The sequence below is a fragment of the Macaca mulatta genome, chromosome 4, assembly GCF_049350105.2.
Source record: "Macaca mulatta isolate MMU2019108-1 chromosome 4, T2T-MMU8v2.0, whole genome shotgun sequence".
In the NCBI taxonomy this organism is placed as follows: Eukaryota; Metazoa; Chordata; class Mammalia; order Primates; family Cercopithecidae; genus Macaca; species Macaca mulatta.
The window spans coordinates 145,977,599-145,989,953 of NC_133409.1; the positions used below are offsets into that span (position 1 = coordinate 145,977,599).

At 47.9% G+C, this 12,355-nt stretch overlaps 1 protein-coding gene across 10 annotated transcripts in view; it reads right to left on the reverse strand.

Annotated features, from left to right (window-relative positions):
- Positions 1-12,355, reverse strand: part of PNPLA1 (patatin like phospholipase domain containing 1) — a 74,129-nt gene that overhangs the window by 38,218 nt on the left and 23,556 nt on the right. For 3 of the 10 annotated variants that reach the window (XM_078000204.1, XM_028847621.2, XM_078000205.1), the window contains exon 2: positions 6,034-6,176. The exons of 2 other annotated variants lie outside the window; for them this stretch is intronic. In XM_078000204.1, the coding sequence (XP_077856330.1) occupies positions 6,034-6,176 (143 nt within the window). Of the gene's footprint in view, positions 1-6,033; positions 6,247-12,355 lie in introns of those variants that run through there. 5 more of the 10 variants (XM_015136249.3, XM_015136248.3, XM_078000203.1 and 2 more) reach the window with 2 other exon arrangements.

The following is a 12,355-nucleotide window of genomic DNA, read 5'->3' on the forward strand; positions in this document are numbered from 1 at the left end:
GCATGTGACTTGCACTGGCCTGGTCGCAAAACTGGGCATACATGTCAGAAGATGCACCTCTGCCACCTCAGCTTTCACAGAAAAAAAACACAGGATCTCAGGACAGAAAAGCCCCAAGCTGGCTACAAAAGTGGGGACATGACCTTGAGGAGGGCCTCAGAAAATGCTAGCTGGGTGCGGTGGCTCACACCTGTAATCCCAGCATTTTGGGAGGCTGAGGTGGGTGGATTACTTAAGGTGAGGAGTTTGAGACCAGCCTGACCAATATGGTGAAACCCTATCTCTACTAAAAATACAAAAATTAGCTGGGTGTGGTGGGGGGTGCCTGTAAGTCCAGTTACTCAGGAGGCTGAGGCAGAAGAATCTCTTGAACCCAGGAGGCGGAGGTTGCAATGAGCTGAGATCACACCACTGCATGCCAGCCTGGGCAATAGAGCAAGACTCTGTATCAAAAGAGAAAGAAAGAAAGAAAGAAAGAAAGAAAGAAAGAAAGAAAGAAAGAAAGAAAGAAAGAAAGAAAGAAAGAAAGAAAGAAAGAAAGAAAGAAAGAAAGAAAGAAAGAAAGAAAGAAAGAAAGGGAGAAAGAAAGAGAGAAAGAAAGAAGGAAAGAAAGAAAGAGAAAGAAAGAAGGAAGGAAGGAAGGAAGGAAGGAAGGAAGGAAGGAAGGAAGGGAAGAAAGAAAATGCTATAGGTAAAAAAAAAAAGATCCCATTTCCCATAGCAATAAAAAATAAAACTACAAGGGAAAAATAAATCTAATAAAACACACAAAATCTTTACTGAAGGACAAAAAAAAAAAGACCAGAATAGAAAGATCAACTGTATTTATAAATGGGAAGATGCAATTTCAGTCAAAAGCCCAGCAGAGCTTTTCACATGGGGCGGGGAAAGGGCCAAACATAATGGAGGCAATATTTGAAGAAGAAAAAAGGAGGAGGAAGAGGAGGAGATTGCTCGCCATAGGTGATGAACCCCTTATTATAAGACTATAATGATTACAACAGAAATAGACAAATGAGCCAACAGAATAGAAGAGACACTTGAATATTCCAGAAGCAGCATTTCAAGTAAGTGTGGAGATAGCCTCTAATTGGCTATCACATGGCAAAACAATTTAAAAATTAGATCTCTACCTCAACCATCAACAAAATGAATTCCTGAGGAATTAACCTAAATATGAAAACTTTAAAACTTTCGAAAGACAATGTAGAAGAAATAATTGTAATAAAGATATTTTATAACACGTATTATATAAGAGGATGGCCAGGCGCAGTGGTTTACACCTGTAAACCTTGCACTTTGGGAGGTTGAGGAGGGAGAATCGCTTGAACCCAGGAGTTCAAGACCAGCCTGGGCAACATAGTGAGACCCTGACTCTACGAAAAAATTTTAAAAATTAGCCGGGCGTGGTGGCACGCACCTGTGGTCCCAGCTACTCAGGAGGCTGATGCAGGAGGATCACTTGAGACTGGGAGTTCGAGGCTGCAGTGAGCCATGAATGTGCCACTGCACTCCGATGTGGGTGAGAGAATGAGACCCAGTCTCAAAAACAAAACAAAACCCAAATTGTCAGATGAAAAGATGGATACATTTGAGAGCATTAAAATTAATATCTGAGTAACTAAAGACATCAAAGCAAAATAAAAATACAAGACATAGAGTGGGAAAAGAGAGGTGCATTGTGTATAACTGGTGAATGATAAGTGTACAGAATATATAAAGAACGTCTACACATTAAAGAAAAAAGATAACTCAGTAGGAAAAAATAGGGAAATGTGGTGAGCAGGCAAGTTGCAGAAGAGGAAACGTCTAGTGGTCAATAAGTACGTGGGGATGCTGAACATCACTAGCAATCAGGATAGGTAGATTAAATACAGTAGATGAGATACAATTTCACATTTGTTAGATTGGCATAAGATTTTCAAGTGTGACATTGTGGGGAAATTAGAACTCGTATCTGCTGCTTGTGATTAAATTGGTACAACTGCTTTGGAGAGTAACTTATCAAAGTCATTAACAAAGTTAATGACACAAATACCCTAGAATGATATACATTCCATGTGAGCATGGGAGACACAAACAAGCACGGTTGTAACAACAAGGAAATTGGTCATATCCATCAATAAAATGACTAACTGTACTGTGGCATAGGAATACAGAGACTTGAAGAAAAACCGGAGACCTAGCCCTGGTTCCTTTTCGGCTTCTAACTAACGAAGGGACTTTTGCTTTACATAGAATGCTGTCCCCAAGATATTCTTGGGCTCATTCCCTTACCCACTTCAGTTCTGTGTGGAAATTCCACCTGCTCAGAGAGACTCCCCAACCCTGCCTCTGCACCCCTTAACATTGCATTGTTAAGCAGGGCAATTTAAAGGATAAGAACGTAGACTCTGGCTAGACTGGGTTCAAATTCTAGCTTTACCAAGTGCTATCCATGTGACTGTAGGCAACTTATTTAAATTTTCTGTGACTCAGTTTCCTCCTCTGTAAAATGGGGTAATAACAGTTTTCACCTGGGAGGGCTGTTGTGAGGACTGAATGAGTTAATATGCCAGAGGTAGAATGGTGCCTAATAGAAAGGGAGTGCTAGTTAAGAGTAAATTGTATGGCAGTTAAATGAGTGAATGAACTAGACTGGAGTGACACTGACAAGTCTCATAAACATGCTACTGAGTGGACAGAGTGAGTCCCACACACACCTCCCTCACCCTTCCCTGGACTTCTGCCATCATTATGAGCAGCCCACAGTCTAGTCCTTGATTACACCCCACTGCTTGATGTCCTTTTTATAGGTTTTAGTTCCCACCACTGCCGTCCGTGACCATCACAGCCTGGTCAAGTAGGCTTGCAGCGGTATTCAAACTGAATGAGTTAAATTAGTTCTGAAAAGTCTTTTTTCTTTCTTTCTTTCTTCTTCTTCCTCTTTTTTTTTATTATTTTTTTTAATTTTTAATTTTTTTTTTTTGCGATGGAGTCTCCCTGTATTACCCAGGCTTGTCTTGAACTCCTGGACCCACACAATCTTCCTGCTTTGGCCTCTCAAAGTACTGGGATCACAGGCAAGAGCCACTGCGCCCAGATGCTATATATTAAGATGACATAAAGACAGAGAAGTGAGAGTAATGGAGCAGACGAGCAACGCAGGTGCCTGGAAAAGGAAGGAGAATCCCTGCACCAGGTGTTTCAAGGCAGGAATTCTGTGACTCCAGGACAGAGTAGGGGTTGTCACCCTAGCCCCATTCTGAAGGCCTGGAGTTCACTGTGGAAGAGCCATTAACGGCTACATTCACAGAAGACAGTGCGTTAAAAAGATCTGGAAAGATCCATGCCTAGCCCTTAGCACTGGCTAGAGGAGGGACGGTGGGATTAGGCGCACCCAGGCAAATGGAGGCTTTCTTTCTACTCTTTATTTATTTATTTATTTATTTATTTATTTATTTATTTATTTGAGACAGAGTCTGGCTTTGTTACCCAAATTGGAGTGTAGCGGCACGATCTCACTGCAACCTCCACCTCTGGGGGGTTCAAGCAATCTCCCATCTCAGCCTCCCGAGTAGCTGGGACTACAGGTGTGCACCACCACGCCTGGCTAATTTTTGTATTTTTTTTAGTAGAGAAGGGGTTTCGCCATTTGGCCAGGCTGGTCTTGAACTTCTGATTCACCTGTCTCAGCCTTCCAAAGTGCCGGGATTACAGGCATGAGCCACCGTGCCTGGCCTCTTTCTACTTTCTACTTTTACTCTATACATTTTCACATTGTTTGAATTTTGTCCAGTGAGAAAAATGTGTTTATTACTTGTGAGATATTAAAAAGAAAAAAAATCTTATATATAGAGGTACTCAGTGAATGGGCATTACTATTATTCTTTAAAATAAAGACTTTCCACCCAGCATAGAGGTCCCCAGCCAGGAAGTACCCTGCTTGGGCTGGGAGGAGGCTATTGTCTGAAGCCTCTCCCTCACACAGCCCAGCCGGCCCTCCAGTAAGTCTCATGGCCTCTACTTTCAAAGCACATCCTGAACCCAATCTCTTCCCTCATCTAGTTTCCACCTTGCCCCCTCAAACACACTCTGCCCATCGGTCAGAGATCTTAAGAAGCCTAATCAGATGGTTGCCACATTCCGAACACTTGCCATATGCCAGGTATTGTTCTAAGCAGGGATTCATATTAGCTCAGCCAATCCTATAACCAGGGGTTCCCAACCACCAGGCCATGGCCCCGGGTCTGTGGCCTGTTAGGAACCACGCCGCACAGCAGAAGGTAAGCAGCAGGGGAAGCTTCATCTGTATTTACAGTGGCTCCCCATTGCTCACTAACTTACCCCCTGAGCTCCGCCTCCTGTCAGATCAGTGGCGGCACCAGATTCTCATAGGAGGTGAACCCTCTAGTGAACTGTTCATGGGAGGGATCTAGGTTGCACACTCCTTATGAGAATCTAATGCCTGATGATCTGTCACTGGCTCCCATCACCCTCAGGTGGGACTGTCTACTTGCAGGAAAACAAGCTCAGGGCTCTGATTCTACCTTATGGTGAGTTGTATAATTATTTCATTATATATTAAAATGTAATGATAATAGAAGTAAACTGCACAACAAATGTAATACGCTTGAATCATTCTGAAACCATCCCCCACCAACCCTGGTGTGTGGAAAAATTGTCTTCCACAAAACCAGTCCCTGGTGTCATAAAGGCTGGAGACGGCTGCTATAATGATGCCGGGAACCAGGCACGACTAGGATCTCACTTTTCTAGATAGAGAAACAGAGGCGCAGAACGTTCAATAACTTGCTTTGGGCACGCGTCATGAAACGGCAGAGCTGGGATCCCACGTGAGGAGCTCACGCTCTCTGCCCCTCCCCACCCACTGTCACAGCCGCCTGTGCTCCCCTCTCTTAGGTGAGATCAGAGCTTGCTACTGAGGCCACATGACCTGGCCCGGGTTGACCTCCCACCACCTTTTCCACACCACAGGCTTTGTGGCTGCTCCTTCACCACGAATTCTCCTTTTCAGGAGCTCCCAGTAGCTTGTTCTGTCACCATACCCAGCTCTAGGCTTGAATGTCACCTCCTCAGAAAGGCTTCCCTGACCACCTTCCTAAAATAGTCTCCATTTTATTCTCAGTCCTTTTCCCACTTTAATTTTATTCATGGATCATATCACTTCCTGACCTTATCCTAGAAGATGCCTTGTTTCGATGTTTATTATCTGCTTCTTTTCTCTAGAATTTCTGCTCCAGAAGGGCAGGGACTTTGTCCTCAGTGCCTGGAACATGGCCCCGTCTAGAACAGGAGCTCCGTAAATGAATAAATACCCCTCCAAGGTAGCCCACTAGGCTGTTGGGCCTGTTCCTCGGGGCTGCTAGACGCATCTGCTCCCTGGGACAGTTTCTCTCTCTGGGTGAGCAACGTAGCAGTCCTTCTCGCTGGGGCTCCTGGACCAGCAGGACAGAAGGTGAAGTGAGAGCTTCTGTCTTCTCTCCCCACCCCTTCCTATTCTTCTCCCACTCTGGGCTCTCTCCTGTCTACCCTTCCAGCCTCGGGGCGTTCGTCTTTCCAGCCACCTGGAAATGGTGGACAATACATCCCAATCAGGGTGATAGAGATTTGAAGAGTTGCCTCTCCCAAGGGTATTTTCATTTTGAAAGAGGCCAGGCAGGAGCAACACTGAACCCCAATGTATGACTGTGCTTTGGTGTAGCTTCTGACAGCACCATGTTCAATGTTTGAGGGAGATACTGCCCTTCACTCTCCCAGGCGCTGGGAGACAGAGCATCTCACAGGTAAGGGCACTGAGGGAGAGGGACAGGGGTCCAGGCTCACCCTGCAGGTCAGAGACTGGGGCCTTGCAGACCTCAACCTTCAAATGTCACAGCTGCTGCTGTCCTACTCCAACCAGTTCTTCCCTTCCCTTCCTGCCATCCAGGCCTGGCTTTGTCCCCCAAAGCATCCCCAGCCTCCCTCAGGCTCCTTCTGTCTCTGTGGAATCCCCCAAGAGACTTCCCAGGGGACCCAGAACACAGGCCTTACCCATTTCAATCCCGCAGATGGCCAGGGCGGCGATCACAGCACCCGCCGATGTCCCCGCGAAGCGGTGGGCTGTTTCCAGCATCCGGGGGGCCAGGTCCCGCAGGGCGTCCACGGCCCCGGCCTGGTAGAAGGAGAGGAATCCACTGCCCGAGAAGGAGATGGAGTGAGGGGTGTCCGGGTCCCCCTTGAACACCTGTTCTTCCATCTCCTCCGCCTCTGGCTTTCCGCCGAAGGAGGAACCACCCTTCAGTGCTTGCCTGCCCAAGCCTGGGCTGCCGCTCCCTGTAGGAACTCCCTGCCCAGCTTCCCTGCCACCCCGGAGCTTGGAATGTGGCCGTCTCTACCCAGCTGGAGCAACCTCAGGCTGCTCAGGAAGCTGCCTCGGCCTGTTAAGCTCCGCCAGGAGGCAACCCCAAAGGTTGGAAAGGGGCCCCAGGATGAGATGCAGACGGCCCTCCGGTGTGTGAGCAGGGTCCTGATCCCGTGAGCCCCCCGCTGGCTTCATTTCTTGGCTAGATTCATCTCGGGCACAGGATCCTCAGCCCTCTGCCCATCTGTGGTACACCAGGGCGCATTCACTGCTCCCCGACACAGGGCCATGCCCAAGGAGGCAGGCTCTGCCCAGTCCTCAGCTGCAACATTCAGTTGCAAAACCTCCGTGATGGTTATCGGCGGACACCTCCCTCCCCAACATGCTCCCGCGGCAGTGAAGGGCTTCCGAGCCCACCTCCCTCCAGGAGGACGGTGCCCACCCTGTCTCTTTAGGACATCCCCAAAGAGATGCCCCTCCTGGGCTCCTTCAGGCTGTGTGGTATGTGTGGTGTGTTACACAAGCATTTTTATTTGTTTTTCTTATATAAACACCCCTTTGTTTATTCACTTGTCTGTTTATTTACATGTTAGCATCGGCCCTGGGTAAAATTGTAAGAGAAGTTTGACTTTGGGAGCCCCACCCACCACCGCCTCTGCACCTCTCTCTGTCTCTGCTCCTGGGCCCCTCACAGACCCTGTGACCTTGGTCAGTACCCTCTCGCGAAGCCCCAAGCCCTCATGCTATCTTCTAAGTGTGCGGGAAGAAATCAACCTGAAATCTAGATCATTCTAAGTGTGTGAGGCTTCGTGTTGCGTGCTCTTCCTCCCGCTCAGAAATGAGAAGTTTGAGATAGCAATGTTTAACCCCAAGGAGGAGCAGCTGGGGAGGTCACCTGTGGGGATGTCGGGGTCAGGGCAGACAGACATTTTGGTAAGGGAGGTGGTGTGAGAGGACCAGGGTTAGCTCCAGGGGCTGCGGTTCTGTTCCCTGAGGAGCTGTATCATGTGGTCCGGATGGTGGGGAGTGATCCTCACACCCACAAAATGTCCCCTCATGGAGATATAACAAAGACGGTAAGACTGCATCTCCCGCTCCCCTCAAAGACCACACAGCAACAGGACCAGAATCAGAATCAAGACGCCAAGGCCTCCACCAAGTGCCAATCCAGCCCCAGCCTCTCTGTCAGGATGTGACATCAGTGGCTTCCCCGCTCCTGGGGAGCTCACACCATTCTGGTGGACTCACTGATCTGTATGGGAATTCCGCAATGAGGGCAAGGCCAGGCTTCAGTTAGGAGGGAGTTGTCCGTCTTGGGTAGGTAATTCCAGGCATATCATTGCCTCAGGTTGAAAAGAGAGCTTTAGATGAGATAAAGCGCGTGTGCGTACGTGTGTGTATGCATGTGTGCATGTGTGTGCAGATATCTGAGGCGTATTGCTGGGGTGGGGGCGGGTGTGTCAGGGTGGAATCCAGTCAGTTTTGGACAGCAGAGACCCTGCCCCCTTCCTGGGAGGTCAAGTCAGCTCCACTGAGTGCTTGTGTGCCCAGTCCTGTGCTGTGTCGGGGCCCTGTGCTGTGTGGGGGGACAAGAGAACATAGAAGCTCCATCCCCAATTCAGACATTTGCAGGCTTCTTGGGAAAAAGACAGGCAAATGTGAAATAAGCAGAGAACCGTACAAGGCAATCTATAATTAAGTACTAAACTGTGCAGGGCTGAGATTCCTGCCAGAAAAGTTAAGAGGCAGGGCTGAGCAGTGTGGGCTGGAACATCTGAGGAGCTGTGCGGAGGTGTGGGCTGCGGGACCGGAGGCAGCTGGGAGGAGCAGGCAGGGCACTGGGACAAGGCACAGCAAGAGCCCCTGGTAGAGGAGGGAAGGGGTGTAATGGGACCTGTTTCACAGGATGAAGGACTTTGGATGAGAGCCCTTCTGAGTCATGACGTTGGATCCCAGTTCTGCTATTTACAGGCAGTGTGACCTGTGCATGATCTCTCTGGGCCTCAGTTTTCCTCATCTGCGAAAGGGACAATACTGTCATTCCTATGCTGCACAGTAGCTGTAAAGGCTAAAGGTAATGGCTGTAGGATGCCTGACACACGGCACGTCTGAGGTTATCAGAGGGTAGTAAGAGTCAAGGCTTCTGGAACAGATAGACCCCAGAGATATGGTGGAATAGAAAGGCAGGGTCCAAAGGGGAAGGCCCACATGCGACATGAGGAGGAGCTTGGAGAGGTCTCAAGCAGCAGAGCGTTGGAAGGAAGATGAGAATGGGGATGGAGAATGAGGAAGGAGGATGGTGGCCCATTCTCCTAGGATGATGGTGGCCAGGCCAGGGTGGCAGCTGCAGGAAGACAAGTTAATGAAGTTATTGCTGCAGAAGACTCTCAGGACGAGGGACTGGTTGGATGGGCAGGGCGAGTCAAGGCTGAGCCCTCACTTTTAGCCTGGGGGTAGGGAGGAGTGGGGCTGTCTTCAGCAGAGTTGGGGAAACTGGGACAGACGTGGGGAAGCTGGGTGGAGGATGCTTTTACTTTAAGATGCATCTGAGATGACAGCAAGACATGGGCACTGTCCATGCGGGGGCAGGAATGGCACCAGAACCAAGGACAGAGACCCCTGCCACTGAGCAGCAGAGAAGGGTAAGCGGTGGAGGAGGGCATGGGGTCATGTTAAGGGGAAGACAGCCATGGATAAGTTTCTTTTTCCGGGTCATCCCAGTGAAACAGAAAGCAAGGCCACCTGCTGTACATGAGCTGCAGGCACCTGGGGCCGCTGGGGACGCACCACCCGTTCAGAGACAGTGCATCCTGACATGGCCCCCATTGTCCCCACCTCCTTGGACCTGGCTGACTTCCACGAATGCACATACGTTTCTGTTCCCTGTGGACGAGGAGACAGCAGTGCCGCACAGTCTCCTCCATGCAAACACGTCAGCCAGAAATCCGTGACTGTGCCTGGGAAGGCCGTGAAGGAGCTGCTAACCTGGACCCCAAAGACTGAGCCTGCCAGACCGGTCTCCACAGCTAATAAGGGCTGGTGAGTAGCAGGCCTCAGCCTGTCCTCTGCTGGGTGCTAAACTCCTGAGAAGGTTCCTTTCATTTGCCCTCGTTCCTGACCCTCTGCTCACGCCCTAAGAACTTCAAGCGAATGACATCGAGGAAGAATCGCTTTCCAGCATCTCTGCATTTGCTTTTTAGTCGTCTCATGATCTTCGCAGGTGTTTTTTAACAAAGTTAACACTGCTTGTATGACTCATCCATCCCAGGAAATCACGTGGGAGAAACAGATTGCTTATCACACACACTTCCAACAAGACAACCCAAAATGAATTTCTAGAGGAACCTGGACTTCCCATAAGTTTAAGATATGTGAAGCCACCCAGGACAGATACTGGGGAGAAAGATGCACATAGATTCCAGATTGGCTTTTGCCTGATGGCGTATCACCCTCTGCTTACATCCTGAAAATGTTAATTTAGTGAAGAACCTGGTAGTTTCTTGATTCGGTAGAGTAGGAAGGTCACAACATCACCTGTGAATATTCATGCCAAAACGATGTCACCTGAATCTAATTGAGGCCTAACGTCCAGCTTACAGTAAATACGAAGCATGAAGGATGCCAGGTGCAAACAATTAGATAAACGGAGCCCGTGGGAGGCTGGCAGAGACTGTTGCTGGTTACCAGCAGCCATCTCCGGCCCACTTGCTCCTTGCTCACCTCCCTGTAAAGCAGCTGAGAGGCCTGGTCCTCGGTTTCAGCTAAGAGTGAATCATGAGCTCACGGTGATCATCAGACCCCACCCCCTGGACATGAGAAGTAACAGGGACTCTGCTGGATTGCTTCTTGGAAAGATTTCCCTCCTTGATAAAAGGTAAAAGGCACATAGGAAGACCCTGGTAGCTCCATCCCCTTTTCTTCCTGCCAGAGACACTGTCCTGGGATCATATGGTGTGTGGATCTATAACAGCTGTTTTACCTCCGTCAGGGGAAACGTGGCAGACACACTGAGTGTATTGGTTATCCATTGCTTCATAACAATTTACCCTGAAACATGGCACTTTCAAACAAGCATGTATTATCTCACACCATTTTTAAGGGTCAGGAAACTGCAAATGGTTTAGCAGGTAGTTCTCGCTCTTGTCTCTCAAGGTTGCATTCAGGCTAATTGACAGGGTTGCAGTCATCTCAAGGCCCACTGGAGCTAAAGAACCCACTTCCAAACCCACCCTTCTGGTTGCCAGTGGGTATCAGTTCTTGGTCAATGTTGACAAAAGCTTTAGTGCCTCATCAAGTGGGCCTCTCCATTGGGTGGCTCATGACTTGGCAGTTGACTTTCTTCAGTGAGAGATGAAGACAGTAAGAGAGAGAACAAGGGAAGGAGAGCATGTGAACCCAAGACAGGAGCTGCAGCCTTTTTATAACCTAACCTCTGATGTAATCTCAGCTATATTCTATTGGTCACACAGACCAGCCCTGGTAAAATGTAGGAAAAGTGAATACCAGAGAGTGGGTATTATCGAGGGCAAATTTGAAGGCTGGCTAAGACACCAAAAATCGTATAAAAGAAAGCAAGAAAAATCCTGGGTCTGGATGAGATTCTTGTGTGACTGCACCAACCCCCACACCATTCATGTGTGTGCTTCCTATTATGACAGATAACTCAATGTCTTTGCTTTTAGTCACTGTTCCCTTGATATTTGCTGCTAAAAACCTCATGGCCAAGCAAGGGCTCTTAAATATTTCTAGTAAAATGTAGCCCTTATTTTGAGAGAATGAATGAAATATGCCTTTTGCTTTTAGTAAAAACAAAAGAAATACTTTAAGGTATAGATACTTTGTTATTGTAGGTAAAATAACTCTGATTCATGAAAATTCTGAAGAACTTAATTTGAAAATTTTTATATACTTTTAGAAATTGTTTACCAACTTATTTTTGTTAGAAGCCGAGAAGTAGATATTTTTTCTCTTCCCTACCCCTCCTTTTCTCTGCATGGCTTGTTCTTAGCCTTTTGTCTGGGCTGGGTAGGGGTCTGATAACTTTTTTCTTTTTTCTTTTTGAGACGGAGTTTCGCTTTTGTTGCCCAGGATAGAGTGCAATGGCACTATCTCGGCTCACTGCAACCTCCACATCCCAAGTCCAGGTGATTCTCCTGCCTCAGTCTCCCAAGTAGCTGGCATTACAGGTATGTGCCACCACGCCCAGCTAATTTTTGTGTTTTTAGTATAGATGGGATTTCACCATGTTGACTAGGCTAGTCACAAACTCCTGACCTCAGGTGATCCGCCTGCCTCAGCTTCCCAAAGTGCTTGGATTACAGGCATGAGCCACCAAGCCTGGTCCCGATAACTAATTAAACAGCCCTCCAATGTAGCACTGGCCTTTTGAGGTGTGTGACTTAATGTTTGAATACTTGACCAAACATGTAGACATATCCATGATGGGGGTAGAAGTGTTTAGACATTTCTAAAAAGTCAGGAAGTTTTAAAGATATGATGTAAGGAGAGAGGAGAAAGTTTGACACAGCTGAGATGGGCACAGTGGAGAAGCTTGCTGGCTTCCTGAGCTGTTGTTATTTTGTAGGACCTTGAGATTATTCATGCAGCCTAAATAGTATCTTTTTTCTCATAATGAAAGAGCTCTAGCGTAAAGTACCCAAACTAGTGCAGCAAACATTCATATACCCACCAGCCAGACTGAAGAAGTCTTAACATTTTACTACATTTGGCTCAGCTATTTCCCTGGTTTTAAAGCAATGAGACATCACAAGTAAAGGTGAAACCTCCTCAAACTGTTTCCTAATCAGTATCACCCTTCACTTTCCTTCCTATGAGAACCGTGTTCCAGGTTGAAAGGACTCTTTCCCTTCCATGTTTTTTTTTTGTTTTTTTTTTTTTTTGTTTTTTTTGAGACGGAGTCTCGCTCTGTCACCCAGGCTGGAGTGCAGTGGCCGGATCTCAGCTCACTGCAAGCTCCGCCTCCCGGGTTTACGCCATTCTCCTGCCTCAGCC